The 27,500-nt window shown below is 38.2% G+C and overlaps 1 protein-coding gene across 6 annotated transcripts in view; it reads left to right on the forward strand.

The window, feature by feature from the left end:
* The window catches only part of ebf3a (EBF transcription factor 3a), a 122,165-nt gene that overhangs the window by 71,641 nt on the left and 23,024 nt on the right, over positions 1 to 27,500 (forward strand). For 4 of the 6 annotated variants that reach the window (XM_063071800.1, XM_063071799.1, XM_063071802.1 and 1 more), the window contains 4 exons: positions 9,488 to 9,569; positions 13,211 to 13,355; positions 21,735 to 21,865; positions 22,349 to 22,475. In XM_063071800.1, coding sequence (XP_062927870.1) covers positions 9,488 to 9,569; positions 13,211 to 13,355; positions 21,735 to 21,865; positions 22,349 to 22,475 — 485 coding nt within the window. The remainder of the gene's footprint in view (positions 1 to 9,487; positions 9,570 to 13,210; positions 13,356 to 21,734; positions 21,866 to 22,348; positions 22,476 to 27,500) is intronic. The other 2 variants (XM_063071801.1, XM_063071803.1) reach the window with 1 other exon arrangement.

Consider the following 27,500-nt stretch of genomic DNA (forward strand, 5'->3'; position numbering starts at 1 on the left):
ATTCTGAAACTACGGTTTTGTTAGCTGTATGTTAAAAGGAGAAAGCTTATTGGCTTGGATTCTGCAGCCAGCAGCATTTGCCGCTGACCTCAAAGATCTTGTAATCTCTGCATCGTGGACTTCTCTTTTTTTCCAATGTCAGTTGCTGTCAGGTGTCAGTTCAAAGGGATCCCCATGTCCAGCTGCATTGATGCCAGCAAGCTGGCCGAGCTGCCAACTGCATTGAAGAATTCACACAAACAACAAACAGAAAGGAAGAGTGTAGTTTTCAGCTAATATTTTAAACATTGTATAGAGTACGCAATAAAAATTGGAACGTGCATATAACATTAAGGTAGGATGAAAAGCGTTATTATTTTAAATTGGTTACGTCAACATGTTTCTGTAAGGAAATTATAATTAATGTACAAAATTGTTCTTTCTTAGGGCCAGAAAGTTTGCTGAGCAGTAATAATGGCTTAGAATGCCAATAAATCACAGTTACATTTTGTGAGGTAAAGTTTTAGAGTAGGGATCGTTTGTAAATTTGTCAAGTTTTCGTTATTTTAACTCATTTACCATTTCGGAAGTGAGGACAGTGGCAGATCCGCACAGCACGTGGAGGAGCATTGAGGTCACTGGCAGCAATGTTGGGATTTCAAAGATAAAGAAACGTGCAGAAATCCCCAAACTGTCCATCGGTTTCTTGGTGTGATGATGGAGACTGCTTAAGTTTCCTGCCATTAAAATGGTAAAATCAGAGCCATTGTGTCTGCCATGTATAATATGTGCAGGAGTGATATAGCAGAATGGATTTTCACTTTGGGTGGGCAGCTGGGAGCAAAGAGGCCAGAGTCATTTTAAGGAATCGATGGCAAATGGGTACCCCAACTCATCTTGGAGGATTTGGTGTAGCCCAACATGGAGTTGTCCAGTGATCCAAGGATTGGCTACAAGGTTGTGTGAAAACTTGATTGGTAGGGGAAGGAAAGTATATTCTGATCATGAAGTCTGATGCACGTTGCAATAAGATTCTATCCAAAATGACTACTGATACTTTATGAAGAGCGTAGATTTGCTCTTCATACTTTAAAACTGTTGAAGTACCCTGGCGCTTTAGCAATCTAGTGGTAGGACCATCTGAATGTAATAATTGGTCAGTTATTTGGATTCATGGAATGAGAAACCTATCAACCACAATCTGAGATTATTATTTCAGACTTTAACAAGTTAAAAATGAGACAAATATGTTTCAGTTGTGAGAAGGATCCTAATGAATGCTTTGATCTTGTGAGGGAATATTGGGAGTTATCATTTACCAAATTCCCTGCTAACTCATAGCAAATTCTGGATTACTGTGCGAATGTTGATATCGTCGTCAATTGTGAGTCTGTGGAGGTGTCCCCTGTGCTTTCATGAAAAGCCATGTGAACAACCTGCATCAGGCTAGACTTAGCACAGAAACAATTTCTCCATGAACAATGAACAATTTTAGCTAATGTGTTTTTAAAGTTGTTTCACTTTATTTAGTTTTTAATTATTTTAATGTATTCAAAAGATTTTAAAATAGTTTGCATTTTATTTTAAAATGTATGTTATTTCCTTATAATATCGAACGAGGCGAGTCAGCTTATCAAGTTTAGCCCAGCTCACAGAGCAGTAACACCCCCTACTAATTTTCCTTGCAATCTATTCAATAAACCCCGCTCCATACTCTATCACTCAATTTACAGTGGCCAGTAACCTACTAACCCACACATCTTTCAGATATGATGAAAACTGGGGCACCTGGAGGAAATTCACATGGTTGTAGGAAGAACTTGCAAACTCTACACAGAGAGCACTGGAGGTCAGAATTAAACCTAGGTCACTGGAGCTGTAAGGCAGCAACTCCACTAGATGTGCCACTGTATCACCTTTTAATATATTTTTCAATAGTTTAAATACTTTATTTTTTTAATGTAACTGAATGTCAGAAATACTTAGTTTTTAATTAGTTTGATCAGTGACTAAGCCCAGGGGTTCAGCTTAGCCAGCTGTCAAAGTTTTCTAAGTTCTTCCTCAGATGGAGGTTGGCGATGCACATGGCCTTCCCCCATACCTACAAGGATTTGGCTAGTCAGGGATCATGTTGACATAAAGAAATCCACTAAAGATAGGTCCAGAATCAGTAATGAGTGTATATGGCTTGCCACGAAGAGGAAATTTTGGGCATTGTTATCAAATGTGGTAGGATTATTAAACTAAATTGTATTTTGAAATTCAGATGACAAAATATTAAACATAGGTATTTAGAGTGATAGAACACTGCAGCATAGAAAAAAGCCCTTTGGCCGTCTAGTCCATGCCTTAATCTGCCTAGTCCCATCCAGCCTGCACCCAGACTGTAGTAGTCCATACTCATTCCATCCATGTACCTATCCACATGACTCTTAAATGTTGAAATTGACTTGCATCCACCACTTGAGCTGGCAGCTCATTCCACATTCACACCACCCTCTGAATGAAGAAATTCCTCCTCATGTTCCCCTTAAACATTTCACCTTTCACCCTTAACCCATGACCTCTAGCTGAAATGTTGTTGAAAAAAATATTGTGTCATGTAATTAAGTGTGGTTCACATTCAAATCGGTAGATGCATGTAATAGGGTGTATTCAAACGTACCAATGGACAAATTTGTATTATTTTGAAAGCACTTTTGTGAATTTTGACTTGGCATATATCTGGTTATGTTTTGTTATTCAGCTGAATTTTGTTCCAATCTAAACTTTATTAGTTTTGATCCCTTTGTGCTCTCCCCATTATTTCCACACTTATGTCATTTGTGGCCTTGCAGTTCCTGAGATCTGCTCTAGGCTATCCTTGTGTCATCTTCTTTCACATGGGTAACAATCCATTCTACTGAACGAGTTTGTTGCTTTACGTTCCATGCTTGGACTTGGACGTGAGTTTGGCTAATATTTTGTTGTAGTATTGAGAGACTGCTGCAATCTCAGTGCTTTCTTTCAGATAAGATGCTGAGCTGAAGCCTAGTTAGGTGATTCAGGTGGATGTTTAAATCAAAAAAAGCACCAGGAATTCCAATATCCTGTTTCTTCTTCAATCAACTTCGTCAAATCTCTCAAAGTATAAAAAACTGTCCATTTCCCTTGATAGATGCTGCCCGTACTCCCAAGTTCCTCCAGCTACTGTGTGTGTTTCTGTAGATGCTGGAAATCTGAAGTAAAAACCAACAATGCAGATCAGGCAGCATTTATGGTGAAAGAAACAGTCATTGACTGGGACTGTAACCTTTGTTTTTCTCTCCAGAGATGCTGATTGACCAGTTGAGTGCTTTCAGCATTCTGTGTTATTATCATCATTCTTGTTGGTGGAATTTGTGGGACCTCACTATGTGACATTTGCTGGTCATATGGTGCTTTCTTGTATTCCAAATACCTGTGCTGAGCTATTATATAAATTGAAGTTTATGTAATCACCCTCTGGCATTGGGCAGCAAATCTGATGGAAATCATTGCCTGCATCAGAGCACTTACAACTTCAGTTTTTGCTCAACTAGCTTCAGAGTGGGGCAATTAACCAGTGCCCAGCTCACCTCAGAAATGATGTAATTTTATGCAGTAGCAGAACTGAGATCTAGTCATTCTACTGTGAATGACTGCAAGAAAATGAATCTTAGGGAAGTATATGGCGACACGTAAGTATTTTGATAATAAATTTACTTTGAACTTTGATGCTCAAATGTCGAATGGATCTGGAACACGTATGGCTTGTCTATTTAGGAAATCTGTAACTCACCCTCACAGCATTCAGATACTTCACAACTATTAAATAATAGGTAAATACCTTATCCATTGATAGAGGATTAAAATTGCACATCTAGTTGATCCGATATTATCCCATAGTTCTTGTTTTCCAGTCTGATTTCTAGAAATGTGTTATGTGTCGTCCGATGAGTAACCTCCTGATAATTCAGTATTTGCTTTTTTGAATCTTTTACCTTCATATTGTTATAGTAGGATGCTGTGTTTCACATTTACCTTTCACATGTGTAGATGTTAATTGCCTCTTTATGGGGTTGAAAAAACCGAGAGTTCTTTGGTGTTTCCTTTAAATTTTGATGCCCATGATCAGTCTTCCCCGCTCTGCCTGTAGGATTTGAATGTATCCTTTGTGAAATGGGATTTGACTAGAGCATTATACAGTTTAATCAGTACTCTCTTTGACGTGGCCGTTCCTATGCTATACATGTTCAGTGTTATATTTACTTAGTTAATTGCTGCTGCACACTGATTTGACACGTTGAGCACCAAGTCTGCAATTATCTTTAAGTAATTTTCAATTTTATCCTTAGCCACCTTGACAAAGTTAATGGATTAAACTGACCGCTCCTAATTTGGTATAATCTACAAATTTGTCCAGTTTCCATAAAGTTTCTGAAAGATTACTTCAACTTTGGGACAGTGCAAGTCTCGGCACCAATTGTTGGACCCTCCATTCAGAACCTCCCAGCATCCTGAAATTACTGCCCTATGGTTAAACATGCGCTGCTTACCACTGTTAGTAAATTTTATATCTGTTCTCATTGTCTTTACCTTATATAACTGACTACCATACACAATATTGTAAGAAGGATCACATAAAGTATATTGTAGAGCCTTCTGAATTCTGTTTGAACTATTGTGTCCTCAAAAGATGTCAAGAGAGTCAGACAGGGATTTTCCTTCCCAAATCTGTATTGTTTTTAATTTTATATTCTACTTGGAATGCTGTTCCAGGTGTAAATTATTTTGTGTGAAGCACATCCAGTTTAATCTTCCCTCTTCCTTCTCAGTTCTGAAGAAGGGTCTCATCCCGAAACATCGAATGTTTATTCCTTTCCATAGATGCTACCTGACCTTCTGAGTTCCTTCAGCATTTTGTGTGTGTTGCTTTGGATTTCCAGCATCTACAGACTTTCTCATGTTTGTGATCTAGTTTAAATTCACGTTTCTGCATTTTGCAAATTCCACTATGAACTCAAGACAAGGGCACATAATCTGGAATGACTTTCTACTGGTGTGTTAGCAGAGGAGTCATGGCTTCAAATAAATTGGTAAACAAACTCCTCACTTGGCTGCCATTTGGAATTATGGTATTAGCTGAGCAGATCTCTTGGTATCCTGGCAAACCACCTGTCTTCACCATCAAAATCGTTCATGTAGTCTGTCATTCATTATCTGCTTTGGGGATCTATTGTGGACCACTTGGTTACTTCATTTATCTATATAACTACAGTGACTGCAGTTCAAAAAAACCTGCTGGTTGAGAATTGATTTTGTTTGCCAAGTTGTTTCTTCTTTGAAGGATCGGAATCTAGGTAGACGTGGTAGCCTAGTGGTTAGCATGCCAGCAATCAGTGATCTGGGTTCAATTCCCACTGCTGTCCGTAAGGAGTTTGTACTTTCTTCCTGTGTCCGTATGGGATGCTTTGGTTTCCAAAGACCCTACAGGTTAGGGCAATGCCTTTTAAAAAAGTTTATTGAGATGCAGCTTGGAATTGGCCCTTCGAGCCGCACCGCCCAGCAACCCCCTTCCCCCCACCCTGATCTGGCATAGTTTGCATATTGTTGTTTGATTGTTTGTGGTTTTTGTATTGCTATATTTCTGCTCTATTCTTGGTTGGTGCGGCTGTAACAAAACCCAATTTCCCTCGGGATCAATAAAGTATATCTATCTATCTATCTATTTAATCCTGCCCTAATCATTGGACAATTTACAATGACCAATTAACCTACCAACTAAGATGTCTTTAGACTGTGGGAGGAAACCCACGCAGTCATAGGGAGAACATACAAACTCCTTACAGGCAGTGGTGGGAATTGAACCCTGATCATCGATACTGTAAAGTGTTGTGCTATCCACTACACTACCATGCTATGTTGGCAAAGAAGCATGGTGGCACTTGCAGACTGCCTCAGACTGTGTGGGTCATTGATGCAGACAATGCATTTCACTGTACCTGTGACAAATAAATCTTTAATCTGTTAATCCAGTATGCAGATTCTTGCTGAAAATGTTTGCACTTGCCTCTTCAGTAGCATTTGCTGTTGTATGCATCTATAAAGTCTGTTCACTGACGCTCCATTTTATCCTCATAATTATCTGATAAACGGGTATATCGTGTGTTTCTTGCTTGCATTGTCTCCTTGAATATCTCCCTTTACCACCTACTGAGAAAGTAAACTCTCGACTACCAATACTATCAGGTCGCTGATTTTATGGCATCTTTACACAGCTGTTGCTAAATTCCAATTACCAGAAATGTCAGCTATTGGAACTAATTCTTTATCTACTAGGTGTTCATATGATCAGGACCCCAGAATGTCTTTTTTTACTCTCCGTTCTTGCCTAATATGGCACTGAGAGAAAAAAAATCTAAATATTGAAAACTTTTGACTTTTTTTCCCTCAATTACTAGTGCTATGAAGCACAAATAGTTTATACATCAAGCCAGCTGCATTTCTAAAGAGCTAATCTATTTCTCCTTTGACCAGAGGGAAAGAAATCATTATTACATGATTAGTGGCTTTAGATAGGCAAAAAGCAGCACTAGCAAGCAAGGCAGTGAGGATGAGTTGTATTAATTACCTAACACTTGCTGGCAAGATAATTTTATCAGTGATTTGGCCACTGGAAAGTTGCAGCTTTTGATAAAAGCTGATAAGTCCTTAGTTACATCAAAACATTGGGGAGAGGGGCAGTGTCAAATGAAATGCATCTCATCAGCTTTTCAGTGACAAACCAAATTCATTCTTCATGTAATTGATAACGGACTCAGCCAATTATTTCACACATTACAATACACAGAGGTCCCTTTTACAGGTTTTGTGCTGCTGTAATTAGCTATGCTAATATCTCCTTTATTGGCCCTAATATTGCTGAACACCTTTTGCCATCCTGAAACCCACCAGAGCCTCATGGCCTGTCAGGATAGCTGATTATTGAGAAGGATAGCTTTAATCAAACATAATTGCAGTTAATTTTTCTCTCCTGCTCTCGTTTGCCAGCATCTAATGCCATAGACTCGTTGATAATCCATTAAGTTACAATTAAACAGGCTGCTTTGTTTCTGATAGTCAGAACAACACCACAAAGTTCTGCAGCCATTTAAGAGTGCTGTTTAGTAATAATTGCTTCCACACTCACAAAGGAGCAATTTACACAATACCCATGTAGAATTTAAACAGCACATAATGTAATGGATATTACACTTGAGTCTAACACTACAATTAAAATGATTTTCATCAGATAAGGAAAGAGCTCTTGCTAATCAACTTCATAAAAGTAAAAATAAATGAACCAATTCATAGTTCAAACATGCATCAATTGAAGTGGCTGTGAAAATGACACGGAAAGACCAAACCTTTAACTATTTGAATTAATGTTATTTATGTCATTAGCATGGTTCATACACAAGACATAAACCATTTAGTGCATCAAGGAATTATGGGATAGTATTTGTGTATACAGTGGGCTGCAGAGCTATATGAGCTAATGTTTGCATCTCTCGATATGTAGCAGATGCATTCAGCATTTATTATCCTTCAATAAAAAGTCTACTTGGTAAACATTTGAATTCCACATTTGATTGTCATTTCTAACCTCAATTTAAAATATCTCCTGTATTTGATGTTAATAGTGCACATTATAAATTTGATATTAATCTTGTTATGTTGATTATGTTAATCTTGAGTGAATTGAACTCAAGAAAATGGAAACTCCCAACAGGTACGTTGGAAGCAACGATTACATTTATTGGAAGTTAGAATGGAGATTGCCAAATAGGTTATATTAGCCAATAAGCCAAATAGGCAAAGTAAGAGACTGCACATTACACCTATTCACAGTCCCATATTGGTGGGTGTCTTTGTTTTGCAGGGATAGCAGATCAGCTGGAACTGGAGTCTACTGTCAAGCCAGGGAGAAGTAGAAGTAAATAAAGCCTATATTTCAAGCTTGATTTACTCTAAACCCTACTGTGAAAGATTATGACTCTTTAGGGAAATAAACACAGGGTCAGAGAATTAGTGTACATAATGGTCATTTTGATAATGGGCTAACTGATGGAACCTTAAACATACTGTACACAATTAGGCATAATGCACTAATGACAACACGGGATTTTTATCACCTCTCTGTAATCAGCAAATCTGTGTTTGGCAGTAATAAAGAGTTTATTGGTGCTGAAGTCAAAAGATTTTCTGTCACACAAAAAGAATTTTTTTTCGTTGCTTTCATCGCAAACACAGACATCCTTTACATGCCGGTGGCTTGAAATACAAATTCCTGCAGCCTGTCAGATATCACCTATGAATTTCCTGTTCCAAGGGTAAGAGAGCAAGTGACTAGTCATACCTTTTGACTTCCTGATGTCTTGCACAGCCAATACCCCTAAGAGACCAGCACCTTATGCCCAAGCTGTCTTACTACATTCATGCCTGACAGTTTAAGATCAAAAAAGTTACAGGCGTGCTAGGAGCTGACTCAACATAGGTTACAATTCAGAGGACAATTTATTAGTTCCACAAGTTAATTGTGTCATTATTAAAGCAGGTCAAAACAGAGGAATATCTTTACTGAGTTTGCACAGGATTCCCCCAAGTATGAAATAATTAGTGGGTTTTGATACTGCTAGTTCGTATGTAGGGCCTGAAGTAAGTACCAACTGTGGAAAGACAATGATTGCCTTAAATACAGCAATGACATGGCATAATAGTTGTCAACGTATCTGTACAGAAACCTGATTCATGCATTTATAAGTGAATTAATTGTGCACTGTGTTATACAATATCATGTAATTCATTTAAACACCTTGAGAGTGAACGATGCACTCTCTGATAAAATTTCAAGGGTGAACAATATTTATCAAAAATGCTTCCAGAGACTAACGAAATATTTTAAATTGTAGAAAAGATTCAGTTATGTTGTTATATGTAAAAATATGGCAGTTAAAGGGGAGGAACATTTGCTGATGAACTGTCTTCATCCAGTCCCTCACAGATGACATTTGTTCAGAAGATTAGCCAGGTTGTAATGTGCAGCATAATTGCCCTGTGTGTATGTCCCCGAAGTGAAACCTAATTGCTTGACAGGCCCATAACTTTGCTGTATGCTCTCACCTTGTTAGGTCCTATTCTGATGTAGTTAAAATGAAACATGGCCGCAGGTGTGTATAATTTACCTGGGTATTGACTTTGCCTGGTTTAATTGCAGGGTACTTGTTAGTAAAAATTGGTGGGTGGAATATCAAGTGACTTATGTTGATGGCAGATGTGCATGGAAGGGGAACTGTGAGCGATATATTAATGAATAATAAAAGGTATATTAGAAAGGCAGCAAATTATGTGAGCCACACATACTAATGCAAGCTTTCCGTTCTTTAAGATGATCTTATTTATTCGACCATTGGTTAAAGCAACCATTCTTCTCATGTATTTTTAATATATTTTCTGTATTTAATTTTAGATTCTTCTTAAAGTTTTTCCTCAAGTGCAATCAGAACTGCTTGAAGAATGCAGGAAATCCGAGAGACATGCGCAGATTCCAGGTAAATAAAATCAAAATAAGTATACTTTTAGTGGCCTCTTATCTTATTTCTCTGGGGCTTTTTTTTCAGCTGGGGGTGGTGGTTGGGGACAGAAATATCTGTTGCTTAGTGTTAAATAGTTAGTTTACATACTTTTTACACACATTTATTTATTTATTTTCTCCCCTCTTTAGACCGCCCCATGCCATGCACTATTTCCTGACTGAAAGGTTGGACAAGTGACCTGCTCGCAGGGCTCTGGCAATGACTGTGTGTAATCAGCTATAAGAAGGTACAGGAGAGTGGCCCGGGTTAACACACCTGCCGATTTTCCTTACCTCCATTTAGTACCTTCCAAACAGCCCAGCAGAGACCAGAAACTCTGTGTGGAGAATCACAGACACAAACCCACATCCTGAAACTCTGCATCAGAGTATGTTCCTGCATGACATACAATGCTGTTCCTTTTGGACACCTCCTCATATAAAAAATATTTGAAACAATTTGTTAGTTCTAAATTAGTAACAATTATTTAATAAATCCTTGAAGTGTTTAACAATAAAGCCTGTTCAGTTTAAAATGCACATGATTCTTCCTGAAAAGTTTTCAATAATAAAAACAATGTAATAAATTCAATTCAAATTACTTGTTCTTGCTTAAGCAGTTTTTAAATTCATTTGTCCAACTAATATTGCCCTTAATACAGATTCCTACTTAATAAATAGGCATACCCTTAATCTTTAAGGTAACTTTATAACATTGAGTTCTTGGACAGTGTAGAAGAAAACGGAATTGCAATGCAACGGATTACTCACTTAAAGTTAGGAGAGCCAAAACAATGTAAGAAAAGTTTTTTTTTCGCAATCAGAATTTGGATTTCTGCCCAGATATTAAGTCTTGCCTTTATATAAACTCAAATGATCTCATTTTGCCAAATTTCATTTTGTGAGTGGGTATGTAGCTCATTGCCTTTCAGTTAGTCAAGATTTCCCAATGAATATTACTGCAGCAGATTTTTTTTCTCACCCTTGCATAAACCTTACTTATTCATTTAACTATTTAACTTTTTTGGTGGGGGGTGTCTCTGTATTGTTTTCTCTCTGAGCTATGGAATAGTTACAAAATAAGAGAACAGCTGCTTTGTACCTAACGCAAATTTCTACATTTCTTACAGGAAAAAGCAATTATTTAGAGAAAATGATGTTTGAATAAGCACATTATCATTTTTAACCACATTTCTGTTTTCATTTATCTTAATTGAGGACCAGTGTAATATATCCTAAAAAGCACTGTGGTTAACAGACCTAATGTGAAAATGAAAATTGTTTCCAGAGTAGAAAGGTTTAACTGCATTTTCAGTAGTCTACTAAATATGCCGGAGTCTACCGCATTTTCTTAATAACTAGTAGTAATCTGTGAATTGTGTTATCTGATTATGATTTTGAGAAACATGTCTGTGGTTAACGAAAAATGGAAGGTACCCACCTTGAAGAATTACCAACTATATTAGCTGAGAAGTTTGGGCAGAAGGATTTTATTACAGGGGGAAAAAATTCTCACTGCAAAAATACAGTAGCGTTTCCATTTTTCATGCATCTCAGATATGTGGCATTGGTGATATTGATCCATTGATGTGGAGCAGAAGGTCAAACCTAGAATGAGTGGAAATGTCCTCTTTGTCTCACTGATAACTAAAAGAAGCATCAGTCACCAGTGATCTTGTGGTCGACAGTGGAGGCACTAGTCACTAGAAGGACTTTCTTGGGTCTCTTCAGCTAATCTCCCTGCTTCTCAAAAGGTTTAACTGGATTTAATGCAGTGTCAAATCCCAGGCAATTCATTTTACTGATTTCACTGCCTCCGCACTTTCCTTGAGGTGCACTGCAGGAGTGCGAGGGAAAGTTTTATTCCTTGCCTTATGCTCAATTGTATACTTTTCCTCAATAAACAACCGACAAAATGTGACATATCAGTAAGGGTTGGGGTTCGTTCTCTGGTATGGTATTTATGCCTTGCATTCCAATCTTTTCACTGCTGTACGAAATCAATCGCTGTCTGAAACCAAATCTTTCTACATCACAACATAATGCAGAAGGGAAAAAATGAAACATTTCATTATGCTATTTGTGTTTTTAGTGACTACATATTCAGACAATGAATTTCGTTCTGGGATAATGTTATTACTATACATCTGTCTTATTATTTGAAGAGACATCACACACTAGTCAGTGTGGCCATGTTGGCACATTGATGAGGTCAGGAGAAGTGGTATTTTATGTCCAAACTAAATCCATGAATTATAAAGTATTTTTTAAAAAACCTTCCAAGAATCACAACTATATAAAAAACATGTTTGTGCACATTGATTTACCTAACTCCTGTCAGCAACAGCTCCATCCCATAATGCAATCATTATTTACTCTGCTAAGTCAGGGCATTCCAGTGCTTATTCCATGCCAACCCCAGGTTCAGAAGTTTGACCCTGACACAATGTCCACGCTTTATTGCTTGGGAGCACTGATTCAAAAACTTGGAGTTCATCTCATTTAGGTGGTTAGAACTGGATGTTCTTACTTGCACTTCGCATGGCAATTCCACATTTACGGGCACGTTTTGACATGTAGTTTTAAAATGATATGTTATGGTAATTATAAAAATCTTTGTATTTCAGAGTTTATGATATGAATTATATACAAGTAAAACAGTTTGTAGATGAGAAAAGAATCTTTCCACAAGGCTATTACTTTGCATTTGATTGCAAATTTTAAGTCAATTCCAAAATAAATTTCACAAAAGTAGATTCCAGCATTTAAAAGAGGGTTATGCATTTTGTGTGCTCTCCCTTCTATTACTGCTAAGAAGCAGCTGGAAGCCAGCGAAGTCTCTATCCATCATCTAGCCAATGGCCAGTCCTTGAACCTGGGTGCAGAATGAAACTCTTTCACTCAAAAGAGGAAATTCCATTGACATACCAGGACCAATCACCATCAAAATGAACTTGAGGGAGGCTTACTTTACGCTGATTGAAAACACTTTCACTATTCATATTCAACCCTTTCTTTTCAGATGCAAAAAGTTCATTATTAGTGATTAAATACAAGTGGAAAATTGACCTAGGATAATTTACCAAGAGAAAGCAGGAAAGCCTACTGATTTATTAAAGAGTTTGTGGTAATTTCAGAATCCCTGCCTCCTTTCATGTGAACTCATTCTCAAGTGAGGTAATTCTAATTAGATAAACTAGTTAATCAATATATCAATAGATCAATGAAAACAGCAACTATTTAAATGAGTAGCTTGAGGGGTATTTTAGGGCCTGATAATGGTGAGTAGAATATTCCCATGAATTGCTTTCATTTGTTAACGTAATAGGCAGATTAAATTGTAATTAGTGTGGCGGGTTTTTAAGAGACACAATTATAAGAGAAAGCTTTTACAGAGCCTGCATGAATGACAGGTATTTATAGCGACTACATAAACGGTTCTTGAAAGGAGCATCTTTATTCTGGCACCACTCCACACTCTGAGCAAAGACAGTTTAATTTAACTGTAAAATAAGGCCCTTGTATTTCTTTTCAGCTCATTAAGGTGTCAGCACTTTTGCAGACTTTCTTTTGCACAATACTGTAACTTTCCCTAACTGATACGTTCTTTATTTCCAGGTTGTTATATCGACAACAGTTAATGTTGATGGCCATGTGCTGGCTGTCTCAGACAACATGTTTGTACACAACAATTCTAAGCATGGAAGGCGAGCTCGCCGCCTTGACCCTTCAGAAGGTACGGCCCCTTCTTATCTGGAAAATGGTAGGCACACACATTTTACATTGTCTTTTGATTTGCAGAAGCATTTTTTCCCATTAAATTTTACATTTCTATTCTTTCGGTAATACAGCCTTCAAGTTGTGTTTCCTATCAATACATTTTTCATACCATTAGTCAATGAATATCCCCGGACTAGTTAGTTCAACACTGTCTTTTTACTTTATCTTCCAATCTGTTTGCTTTCTCAGCCTTCTCTACTTCATTTTTCTTTCAATTGTCGCATTCTTTTCCAGTGAAACCACATCATCTTCAGTTTCTTTGGAAGAGATCACTTTATTTTATTTTGCTATCAGCTTCCGTCTTTGTGTTTGCTCCTCTCTGGCATCTGCCTCACTCTGGTGAACAACACAGAACTCCACTGGCAGGTTGGATCTGTAACTTAGAGTGATGGTAAAAAAAAGTACATGATCAAATCTGCAAAGAATTTACTGTTGAGGTCAGTTTCCTGTTGCTGGGCCCTACTGCAACGGATGAAATCTGTGTGTTTTGCGTATGAGAAAGAAAAAAGCATGGTAAAAAACATTTTCTTCTCTTCCAATGGATTATATTTGACTGACATATTGTGTAGTTCTGCTATGAAGTGAAAGAGAAACACAGAAAAACTTCAGGGCATAATGACTTTGAATCCAAAGAGTTGCTGAAATCTGGAATGCTGAACAAAACCTGAATCTCTGCCTGGTCCAGTCACAGTACATTTGCTGGGAACTGCAGTGTTACAGGAAGTTCATGATAGATTGGGGAAAAATGTACTTATCCAACTAACTTGATAAATGTTGTGGGCTTTTTAGGGGGGAGGAGAAAAAATGTATTTAAAAAGAGCAGACAAATATCGAAAAACTTTTAAGCATAATAAAAAAGATGAGTAATGTTTTCTGGAATGTCACCAAATGTTTCATTTCATGTGAGGCTGGCGTTCAGCGTTCAAAATTAATAAATAAATTCTCGCAACCACAACACCAAAATAAATATAAAGGCTTAGTGATGTTCAGTTTCACTCGGGCTTGTGATATCTCAAAGTCTGATGTGCAAAATCAAGGGTTTCCCAGAGAAATCGATTTGCTAACCTCAGTCTAAGCCACACAGACTATGAGAGTCTGAGGTAGAATTAGCTGAACTCAACCAGGAGAGGGGTGAGGACACTACTGCAGGTTTAAACATCTTTGGGGTAGAGAAAGTTTAGAAATTAGTTGTTTTGCTATGGTATTCTCCTTTCAAGTGACCTTTACTGTGAGTGCATCTTTTCAGGCTTAAGTGGATAGATAAACTGCTAATATACCCTGCTTGAGCCTAGAGAATTCAAAGTAAATTTATTATCAAAGTACATATATGTCACTGTATACAACCCTGAGATTCATTTTCTTATGGGTATTTAAGAAACACAGTAGAATCAATGAAAGACTGCACCCAACAGGACGGACAAACAACCAATGTGTAAAAGACAAAAAACAAATAATATGAATAAATATATAATTGAGAACATGAGATTAGGAGTCCTTGAAAGTAACTCCATAGGTTGTGGGAACATTTCAGTGATGGATTTGAGTGAAGCTATCCCTTTTGGTTCAAGAGCCTGATGGTTGATGGATAATAACTGTTCCTGAACCTGGTGGTGTGGGTCCTGAGGATCCTGTGCTTCCAATCTGATGGCATCAGTGAGAAGAGAGCATGACGTGGGTGTTGAAGTTCTCTTTGAGGGATGCTGCTTTCCTGTGACGACACTCCAAATAGATATGTTCAGTAGTGGGGAGTGTGATGGACTGGGCCATATCCACTACTTTTTGTAGGATTTTCTGTTCAAGGACAATGTGTTTCCATACCAGGCTCTGATACAGCCAGTCAATATGCTCTCCACCATATAGAAGTTTGAATCTATAGAAGTTTATATCTATAGAATCTATAGAAGTTTATATCTATAGATGTTTGTCAAAGTTTTAGATGACATACGGGATCTTTGTAAATTTCTAAGAAAGTAGAGGTGCTTCATAATGGCACATGTGTGCTGGTTCCAGGACAATTCTCCTGAAATGATAACACTGAGGAATTTAAAGTTGCTAACCCTCTCCACTTCTGATCCCTTGATGAGGCCTCGTTCATGGCCCTTTCGTTTCTCCTTCTGAAGTCAATAACCATCTCCTTGGTCTTGCTGACATTGAGTAAGAGGTTGTTGTTGTGGCACCTTTCAGCCGGATTTTCAATCTCCCTCCTGCATGCTGATTCGTCACCACCTTTGATTCGGCCGATAACAGTGACGTCATCAGTAAACTTAAATATGGTATTGGAGCTGTGCTTAGCCTCACGGTCATACATGTCAAGCGAATAGAGCAGGGGCTAAGCACACAGCTTTGTGGTGCACCTGTGCTGATGGTGATTGTGGAGGAGATGTTGCTAATCTGCACTGACTGGGGTCTGCAGGTGAGGAAATTGAGGATCCAGTTGCATAAGGAGGTATTGAAGCCAAGGCCTTGAAGCTTATTGATTAGTTTTGAGGGGATGATAGTATTGAATGCCAAACTGTAATCAATGAAGAGCATCCTGATGTGTGTATATCATTGGGCCAGGCAGCATCTCTAGGAAGAGGTACAGTCGACGTTTCAGGCCGAGACCCTTCATCAGGACTAACTGAAAGAAGAGTTAGTAAGAGATTTGAAAGTGGGAGGGGGAGATCCTTCATTTTGGATCTCCCCCTCCCCCTCCCCCTCCCACTTTCAAATCTCTTACTAACTCTTCTTTCAGTTAGTCCTGACGAAGGGTCTCGGCCTGAAACGTCGACTGTACCTCTTTCTAGAGATGCTGCCTGGCCTGCTGCGTTCACCAGCCACTTTGATGTGTGTTGCTTGAATTTCCAGCATCTGCAGAATTCCTGTTCTATGCATATCATTGTCCAGATATTCCAGGGTTGAGTGAAGAGCCAAATTGGAGTGGATCCAACTCTCTTCTCAGACAGGAGTTCATGTTTCATCACCAACCTCTCAAAGCACTTCCTCACAGTGGATGTGAGTGCTCCTGGGCAATGGTCATTACAGCAGGTTACCATGTTCTTCTTAGGCACTGGTATAATTGAAGCCTGCTTGAAGCAGTTGGGTACCTCAGATTATTGAAGCGAGAGGTTAAAGATATCAGCCAGTTGATCAGCACAGGTCTTTAGTTATTGGCCAGGTACTCCATCTGGGCCTGATGCTTTCCATGGGAGGGAGAGTTAGCGAGTGTGGTGTCAGAGAGCTTCCAGCCTAGCTATAGCTTATTCCAGTGCCAATGAAGATCACAGTTTGGAGTCCAAAGGCAAAGAGAAGAAAGTTTGTTTAAAAAAATTAAGAACAGATAACTTACTAATGTATTAAAGTGAATTTATCTAGACTCTTTCTGTCATGGTTTAAAGAACAGGCCTAAAGTAAATTCCTGCATCTATTATCAGTAATTTTTCAAAGCTTACTTTGAAACACAAATACATTAAATTATTTGCCTCAAAATTCATCTGCTGGTTGTGCCAACCCTGCTACATCAGGTTGTAGTTTGTATCTGAAATTCTGCTGAGGCAGGGTACAATACATTGTCTTCACTGTGTTTAACTAGAGATGAATTTCTGGGCAATTATATCTTATGACGTATTGTTTATCTGCTCTGTATCCACTGAAGTAGGTGCGTGTTTTGCCTAGCAACTGAATACTAATGAGACACTCAATTTAAAAAAAACTGAATTCTGTACATAGTTTTATTCTTTTGCAGAGATGGAACCAGTTTCTTTTATATAGGTTTAAATAACAATGCAGCTGCCCTTATCCAAGGTCATCTGATGAAATCACAACAGTAACTCTGCAAGTAAAGTAAAACCTTAAACTATTGTAGAAAGTAAAATCTGCATAACCAGATCTTGGAAAAATAACATAGAGAATCACTATCTTTTCCTAAGATAATGGTGTAGTGTGAATTTTAAAACATTTCATGATTCTTTCTTACTGATTCTAGTCACACATTTCTTTATACAAATTTAAGTGGCCAATAATAAGCATAGATCTTGGAATTATAATTTAACTCCATCCAGTTAACTTCTAGGCCAATAAACTGCCAAATGAGGGAATCACTAAATTTCACCTCATACCAGTCCCTGGGTGGTTTGCTAAACAAAAATTGGATGAATGACCCAATTTAAAGCAGGATATTCAGTTATAAAATGTAATTCCATACCTACACATGGCTGAATATTTTCTGCTTGAAGAAGGCTGTATGCTTTGAATTAGCAACACTTTTTTTTTCAAAATCAGGAAGTGCTCTGTGAAAACTGCAGATACGTGTGTCTGGGTCCAGCTTCTCTTCGCTAACACCTCATTATCCAATCATCTAATATTCACCAGCAGTATATACACACTCACAGCCCGTTTCCAAGAGAACTAATTCCCCCTGCTGCTGGTGTTGTTGCCGCAGCTATGCAAGGCTGCCATTGACTTCTTCCGAGCTTGCATCTACAGTTGTTCAGTACAGCTGAAGTGGGGTGTGGTGGTGGCAGTGGTGGAGGGGTGGGTACCTGCAAGCATTGTGGAGAATCAAATTTTAATTTCCTTTTGTCGCCGATTTTGTAAATGACTTTACCTCAACTCAGCATTCAGCTTTTCAATTCCCAACCACCCCCCACCACCCTCACCCCTGCAGCAACCCCCCCTTCACCCACTACCAATATGAGGCCTGTAGCACTCTAGTGATTTGCATGCCAAGTGCCTGTAATGCTGTTAGGTTTATGCAATAAAGACAACTCAATGCAGGCTGCAGGGTTTTACTGAGTTAAAGGAACAGATGGCCTTAGGAGAGGTAAAAGGTATAATCCTATCAGCTGGAGTATCAACCAGCCATCTGGACATCCCAAGCACAATTACAAGACATTTTAGTACGCAGAACAAAGAAATCTTCGCAAGGCAAGATTAGGCTTGTTTGAATGCTTTATTATTGTAAATTCAAAGAAAGGTGACAAATGCTGTTATAATTCTCCAGAGAAATAACTTATGGTAAGAAAAGTTGCGTAGGCGAAGGTTTCACTGGCAGATCCATAGGAAATTAGAAAGTATTAAACACCAAAAGTAATTTACATTTTTTTTTAAAAAGTCACCGTCGTTACATTTTAGGTTGTTTGTTAGTTTTAATATCAAACCTTGCTGCTCCATTGACAGGAATTAGCTGAGGCACTTCCGTAGCTGCGGAAGTAAATTTTGATATGACTATTTTGAAAACTCCCTGAAGAGAGCAGAGATAAATTTAAGTAGATTTGGTTGGCAAATTACATGCAGAAAATTCTGAATTTTAAAAATTCAATGACTTAGTTTGTACAAGTCACAAGCACTACTGCTCCTTCATGTTGCTTTGCACAATCACATGGAATGGCTGTTTCGACACCTGGTCTTGGTACAGGTGTGTACCGCTGTGCAGTTGAAATGAGGTGGTAATGGTGCAAGAGCCTCCATTGGTTTTTATGTTCAGCTGGGGTGCTGAGAGTAATTGGAAAGCTGTAGATTTTGTAGGTAGAAGTACATAAAGCAAAATGTTGTTCCATTTTATTGTGCAGTGTGTTAAGGTCATTTTTGAGCAGAAAGCAATTTGTTTTTAAATAATTTGAAAGTCATCTGTATCATGGAGTGGCCAAATAGAAAATCTCCTCCATGATTCCTCAAACTGGGCTAATCAAGAGACCACTTTAGCTGTGTTGAGTGACAATGGGCACGTTAATTTAAACTTTTCTTAGTCTAAACCTAGCAACAACTAACAATTTGGGAATAGGTCTTTCACTCACACTTCCTAATCCCAATAAATGTATGGTTCAGGACAACTAGAGAAATAGAAGACTGTAAATTTAAAAATGGAGGGAAAACCTTTAGAAACTTTCTTACTAAAGTAACGCTCTGATAGAGAAAAGATGTAAAGAATATCCTGTGTGAAAATGGGTGTTTTCTGAAGAACATCTTAATTCCAGCTATAAAAAGTAAGTTGTTGCTTTGACTTGGGGGAGTACATCTACCTAGTGGTCACACATCTACCTAGTGGTCATATTATAGTAACATTTATAGCATTTAGATATTATGTTATATGTAGTAAGTACTGAAAACTCTGAAAATAGGAAGCCAATATGCATTGATAGTAAGTGTATAATTAAATGTAACAGTTATAATGAAAAGCTCATTTGCACATAACCAGAGATATGCATTAAACTATGTCTGTTTTGGCTCGTGCTGAGGAGCAGCTTTTAACCTATCGTACACTGTAAAACGTGAAGTATAGTTTCAATGAATGCCTCAACTTTATCCAACGAACAGAAGGAAGGAAAAGCACAGATTTGCTGTTCTTCTGCTGCTGTCTTCATCTGCTCTTTCCAATTTCTATCATCTGCTTGAGTGCATTGTGCATGTATATCATTAGATCTCTAACACTGTCTGTGTAATTCATTTTGCCATGGTTCCTATTGAACACATGTTCCTTCTCTGTATGTGCATTGAAATGTATGCAAATACAGGCAGAAGGAAGATGGCTCAAGGCACAGGCGGAGCTAGACCCATGTTCTCTGCTGAGAAGCATTGCAAATTCCTCGGTGATGTGCGAGCTTGTCAGGCCACAGCTGCCAGACAGCAGCCTCTTGTGCACGCAGCAAATCCTATATTCTTTTCTTCTCTCACCTCCAAAGTAAATTTGTTTACTGTAATTTTTTGTGTGAATTATTTGCCATAATTGGCTGTGCTGATGAAGGTCACTCCCTTTGAGGAGACTTGTCAGTCTTTAGAGAGCTGATCCTTTTCAAACGATCTCTGTGCAATTAAGAAAAGCAAATGTCACTTGGAAGCCTTAGAAATGAAAATTTGTATGAACTTATTAGCATGAAGTCAACAGCAATAGTTAAGGGCAGGCTCTCAGTGTGTGCTCAGATCCTCTGTTGCAGAGGGAGATGCACGTGGAATCAGCAAATATAACCTCCACTAGTCCAACATAAAAGCAAATAAAGAAAGGTGGCATGTCTTAAGTATACTACACAACAATAGCTACTAGCTATTAACAATGGCTGCTTGAACTGATTAGCAGCAACCAAGTGGACAACTCATAAAACAAAATTTGATTTAAAATACAAATTGTTGTAATGAGTATCCACAGAGTACCATAACATTTCATTAATTATATTTTATATTTGTTAATAAATCAAAATAGCCTCTGAGCTATTAAATAATGTGAGAGGAGAACATAATAATGTTTGGTGTAGCCATGGTGGAGGATACCAAGCAGTTGACAACTGAATTTTAATGCTAAAATTTTGTAATCACGTCAGAAATAACAGACCCACTGTGCTTTTTTTTTATTGGAAATGATCACGACTTAACCAACTGTGAAAGCAGTTGCTTTAAAAATGTTTCAATGGTATTTAGGTTAATTTGAGGACAATCCACATGTGACACTTACAAGCCAACCCCTACAGGTAAAAATTGCAGCAGCAAGATTTGCTTGTCATAGGGAAAGTGTACGTCTCAGTATTTACTCCTTTGCATGAAAGTCAGCATACAAAAGACCATCAAAGCCGATGAAAAAGGTCTGTCAACACCATGTAAAGAAGGCCTGATCAAAGTAAAGAACAAAGCGATTCACTCGGAGGCAGTGCAGCCTTCAGCCTGAGCATTGCTGCAGTTCAGTGGTTGCTGTGAGCTGGGATTGACTGGTGCTAGCTGCTGCCTCCTGTGCTAAGTCTGCACCACTTGTAATAACTCATGCAAATGTGAGGACTCTGGAGACAAAGAGAGGTCAAGTAAATGGCTCAGGGATTCATGTCGACAAACAATATTAGATGTAAAATGTGTACCTTTGACAGAAGTATTAATATAGCACTTTTGATTTTTGGTGATGAAAAGTGAAAAGTAGTAATTACAGAATGACAGGGGAAAATGAAGTTTTGAACCAAAGGCAAAGTTCGCGGATGAAAAACCCAACCCAATTAGCTGCTTATGAGGAATCGAAATTCCGAGCGTTTGCTCTTCCATCTCCCTCAACAACCTTTTGATTGACTCTGCTTAGATCTGTAAAGCAAAGCAGATAAATTGACATGCCACATGCATGCAATGCTTAATCATTTGTAATAGCCATATTTGCCCTGACATATAATTTGCTACATCAAGCTATTTTTCTTGTGTGCAAGCAAACTGCTGCTTGGCCTTTGCAGTGTAAAACAGTTAATGGTCTGCTTTTGCTACATGAGCATGCTGAGATATGACTGTGCTTTTTTTTTGCTAAACTGCAGAGAGCAATCATTCACTTTGTGACTTTGCTTTGTAAGATTTGTCATTGCGGATGGGATCTTGCGACCACGGCGATAGTTTTCAAGCTTTTCTTTTCCCTTTGTGCACACAGCTACTCCGTGTATAAAAGCTATCAGTCCCAGTGAAGGTTGGACCACCGGTGGAGCCACAGTCATCATCATCGGCGATAACTTCTTTGATGGTTTGCAAGTTGTGTTCGGCACAATGCTGGTCTGGAGTGAGGTAAGCTCCCTGATTTGGATAACAAAATGTACAGCATGTTGTAACGTACGCTAGCGAGCTATTATAAAACTTTCTCAGCAAATTTCCAAGATGTATTTATATCAGGCAATTTATCTGACAAATTGTGTTAAATGCAGCTGATGTCAACTTACGCCATCTAGTGGATAATGTTGTTGTACCAGATCATTCAACACAATTGAATAATTAGCACTAGAAAATTACTAGGAGAGAATTTAGGGAGACATATGGAGACAATTTTCATGTGAATGATGCCTCATGGCTTTTCCTGCAAGCTAAAACCAAGGATCATTTACAAGAGATGTTGTCAAGCTACAGATCTCTGAACTGCATGTGAGAGAGGAGGGCAAATTTTCAGATGTGCGCCCAATTTGGATTAATTTTCATAATTACATTCAACTGGCAAACATCATTTCTATCTCTGTCATCTTAGCCTTAAGTCTGTTTACTGTATGATTCTTCTAGCTGATAACTCCCCACGCCATCAGAGTTCAAACCCCACCTCGACACATTCCTGGAGTGGTCGAAGTCACCCTGTCTTACAAATCAAAGCAGTTCTGCAAAGGTGCTCCTGGGCGATTTGTCTACACTGGTGAGTTGGAATTCAAAAAAAGGGCTTGGAAGCCCTGCAAAGATTTAATGAGTGAGCAATGATGTAAAATTTTAAAGGTAGAAAGAAGGAAATAGAAACTTATACACCAGCAGGGAGAAAGGGGAGGTGAGGTCGTAGCCTGTCTGACCTGGAAGCTTCTGTCTGATTTGAAGTGTTCCTAAATTGATGGGGACAATGAGATAATCATTGAAAATTGCTTTCACTATTGAAAGCTGAGCCAAGTCCCACTGTATTTCACAATATGAAAATTATGTGAATTTAAGCAGAGGAGGGAGTGATTCTCCCGGGCAGCTGTTTTCTATCAGTGTCCCACCAAGCTTGCAGTCTGACTAGCCACTCTAGCATTTAACCTTCTCAGCATGAGGAGGGACATAGGGCAACGAGACTGCAGGATAATGAAGCAAGAGCATGCAGCTTTAGAAAGTATAACTTAAAGACATTAGCAGCTTATCTACAGCCCTATTAAAGTGCCAAATCTCAGGGAATAGCTTGTGGAGGACACCATTAGTCACACATACTAAGAGGATTGTGCCGATTCTCATCAGGGACAGAACAAACATATCCTACTATATCTGTGCGGCTTTTTCTCCCCCCTGCTCCTTGCAGTCATTATAAAGATACAATTACCATGGGAGACAGTAGCAGTTCAGTTGATTAGCATGGTGAATTAAAAGAATGAGTCACAAATGACATGTCCGGTTCTTCTGCACAAGTCCTTCTTATTCCCTGTACACCTCACCCCTCTTGTAGGAAGGTCAAAAATGAGAGAGAACTAACAATTTCAAGCAACTAGCACTTAGTGCCAGAATTAACAATCACACTTTGTGTAATTGCCATTTAATAGAAGATTACCATATAGACTGTAAAATACAATATAAATTGCCTTATGTTTAAAATTAAATTAACTATACGTTTTATTACATTCAACAGTAAATTGGTCAAACTAACAAAAGGAGTTGATTTTTTAAAATTTATACGTCTGCGTAGTGACTGTTTATTTATTCACAAATAATTTCTTAACCATTGGACACCTCTTTTCATGCAGATTGTGCCATGTTGTTTCTGATTGATTCCAGCTTTTTTTCGTCAACATGAACATGACACTCTCCTGGGAATAAATCAGAAGCAGTGGAGTAATCTGACACCACAGAACATAAGCAAACTTTTGTACAAAGTCATATTTTCCCCCAAATCATGGTAGATTTTTATTAAAAGAAGGTACCAGTACTGCAACTTGAAAAGGATTGTGCTGTATACCTGTCTTTATTTTTAATTAAATGAATTGGAGCTCTGGCCACAATTAATTTATTACTACAAATTATAATTGTCACACTCATAATTGAAACAAGGTTTCGGTTAAATCTTTCTTGTAAAATTACATTTTAAGCTGAGAACATTTTAGCAGTAAAACATTCTGCTCTGAAAGAAAGCAAGCTTTTTCTCTTAAATGTTGTCTTTTGAACAAAAGGAACTCAAGCAAATTAATGTTTGTTTTGCTTGAAGCATAGATCTGCTGCATGTCATGAATAAAGTTCTGTTAGATGTTAGCACTGACCTCTTCTACCCACAAGTTTTGTTGACCCACCCTCATTTTAGAAACTTCTTTTGCTCAATTATAGAAATTATCGCAAATTACTAGGAGTCAACGTGTCGTTTGCAGCAGACTGAAGCCAGTAACTAAACACAGATACTGGCAGCCAATCGTAAACATGTTCTGAGCAGATACAGAAAAGCTTGAATGCTGAATACATTGGAACCAGTCCCAAGCCTTTTAATAATTCGCTAGTCTCCTGCATAAATGATCATTTCAGCACAAAGGCTTACATTCAATTTCAGGTTTATAAAATCATTACTCTCCAGTGATCTTTCACACTTCGTTTTCTCTGATGTAGCATTTTTGCAAAGAATTGGGTTGAACTCGACTTGAGAGGGACTTGGCACATTCACAAAATCCCACTTCTGGTCACTAAATTGCCAGGCTACAATTTGGACAATTTTTTTTTCAGGTCACCATTTACCCTCATTTTCTTGGCAAGCTTCCAGAATCCCCCAGTTCTAAAGGCACCACACTAAGTATATTTTCTGTGCAACATATCTGAAGTGCTTCCCAAGTGTTTATTCAAATGCCATTCAGTTCAGCCACGTCTCAATAACAAATGCAAAGTTAAGTGCATGTTTTGCACTTTTCTGAAAGGTGACAAAGAAATTGTAGAGATGAGCAAATACACTATTTGAAGCTAAAACCAGATTTACGATGTTGTTGCAATACGTTCTTTGTGTTGGCAGTGGAATGACAGAGCTGTGTAAAATGACCATACGATAGCGTCGCGGTTAGTGTAACGCCATTGCTGTGCCAGCGACATAGATTCAATTCCTTCTGTGTTCTGTGCGGAGTTTGTGCGTTCTCCCCGTGACCCTGTGGGTTTCCTCGGGTTGCTCCAGCTTCCATCCATATTCCAAAGACGTACTGGTTGGTAGGCTAATTGGTCACGGGGTTTGTGATTGGGTTGTGCAGGTTTGTTGGGCTGGAGAGGGCCTGTTACCGTGTTGTATCTCAAAATAAAAATAAAATATATTGTTTTCCGGAGTCAGCCTACACCTTCTCTCACACTTATTTTTGCTAACAAATCAATTTATGAGTTAATTATTGAATTTTCAAGAACACAGCAGACTGCATGAAATAGTTACTGTTTCATCAAGAGTTACATGTAATACCTCAGAAATCCTGCTTTTAGCTTACTCTCAAAGGTAACATTTCATGTAGGTAGGGGCATTGTTTCTTTCACCTTCCTTGTCTTGTCACATCTTTTGTCACTGTAAAACAGTTCCTTTCACGTCTGATACCTGTATTGGTTATCCATTGATCAGGCCTGTTCCGGGGGTACCAGCTGTCAGCAAACCCTGCAAAAAAATCAAAGCAGGACAGATATGCTCGTCTTCCTGCCAATAAATTTCTCTCTAATAAGTCCCTTAAAGCTGATCAGGCAATTTTAAAAGGCTCTCACAGCTGATACTTTAAAACCTGCTTATTGGTTTTTTGGAAACATATCGTGGTTGTTTTTTTTTGGTCTAAAAATATCCCTATTGACAGGTAAGATGGGAAGACAAAACATCCCCAAAAGGGTAATTGTTAATGATGACATTTGAGGACGGAAGGGGGTTTGAGGCCATAATACTGCTTCATATTACTCTGTTACATCTGTTTGAATGGAAAACAGTAAAAAGGGCATACTTTTTGTTTGCTGTTATGCAAGTTGACTATTTGTCCTAATCAGTGACATATATTTACTAGAATTGCATTAAATGAACGATCCTTCACATAGAACTCGCACGTTTAGAGCTGCTTCATTCATCATCTGAAAATTGAGACCTGGTAAACTTTTCCCTTCCTCTGGTGAGATGGTAGACATGCATCAAAATGTTAAAAAATGATTGGTGAGAGGGAACTGTCACCCATTTATCAAGGAAAAGGAACATTATTTGCTAATTTCCAAACCCGGGCGGTGACAGGGTGCTTCGTCTTTAGACCCATGGTGACCAACTTGGCCTTTTTGTTATTAGTACAAGTCAAGCGCTTTTTGGCTGCTGCTAACAAGACACATTTGTCTATCATCACAGGGTGCTTTATTTTTTTCCCAGGCAACTGTGACCAAACCTTGTTCTCTGTGTCATGATTGGCCCTGTTCAACCACGTTGTGGTAATGTTGGGCGGCAGAGGAACTGATAAATCACAAAGTTTTCTCGTCAAGGTGAAGGTATCGACTCAGCTGCACCAAAACTGACAAAATGTAGCGGGGAGAAGACAGCAATTCATCATCAAAAAGGACAAAAGGGTCATTCTGGCTTCACTCAATAAATGCTGATTTTTTACATTTTGAATTGGATGATTTGTTTTTGCCTACTTTTGCTTAAACTAAAAAAAGATCCTAGTAGCTATTTGTTTTTGTAATGTAAATGCAATTTTACTGCAAAGGAACTAATCCCATTTCTTAGATCAAAATATCAATCTTACTATATATAATAAAAGACATAAGGATCTTAACGTAAGCTAAAATATAAATTATCTTCATGGGTTGAGACCACATTTTCAATTAATTGTAAAACCATCTAAGAGTCCTTAAGTTTTATGCTTTCTCTTTATTTAATTCAGCATTTTTAATAAAATATTATACCTAAAGTAAACTAATTAACATGATAAGATTTTTTGTAAGATTAGTTGACTCAATTTTGATAACCGGGAGGAAATAAGTGTCTGGAGTATTTCCTTCTCAGTCACGGGGGAGGTGATTGAGAGTTGATAACATTTTTTTTGGAAAAGAACTTAAAATGCTGTTACTTAGAGAGAGAAAAAAAAATCACTTTAGTGTGATGGCTTCAATTTCCAACTGATGAACATTTCCATTGTGAAAACTACCTTAAGAAATTAGAATGAACTGTTGTGTGCTCTTCAAGTGCCTGGCTTCAAGAAGCCATAAACTTATCCAAATGCCAGAATTCTTACATCTGTCCCTTTAACTAAAGACATATTGTACTCTCTAATCCCAGTCCAACTGATACAGCAATTCCTCATAGTATTCTTTAACCCCAGGGCTGGGTTTGGTAGCTGTAGTTTTAGTATAACTATAAAAGCTAAAATCAAAGGCATTCTTCAAGGTATGTAAACAGAATTGTTTGAATGCAATCCAATAGTTGTCAGCAGGGGCATTTTTTATACAGAAGACAATGAGATGTCCCTTCTCTGTGGCTAGTGTCACATATCAGTACTATTATTTACTGTCAGGTACTCTCGAGTGGGAAGACAATCCCTCTGTGATAGGCCCAGTTAGACTGCCTATATGAATGCCTGGGGACAATGTCAGGGTTATAGAAAAGGTAGTTCCCGTCTTCCAATTATAAGCTAACATGGCAGTTTTCCCACTGTCAGTGTGTGCACTTTGAGGAAAATTCCTTGCCATTATCTGATCGAATGTAATTATTAAGTGACCTGTGAATTCAGTGTCTGTA

Source organism: Mobula hypostoma, chromosome 19, assembly GCF_963921235.1.
Source record: "Mobula hypostoma chromosome 19, sMobHyp1.1, whole genome shotgun sequence".
Classification (NCBI taxonomy): Eukaryota; Metazoa; Chordata; class Chondrichthyes; order Myliobatiformes; family Myliobatidae; genus Mobula; species Mobula hypostoma.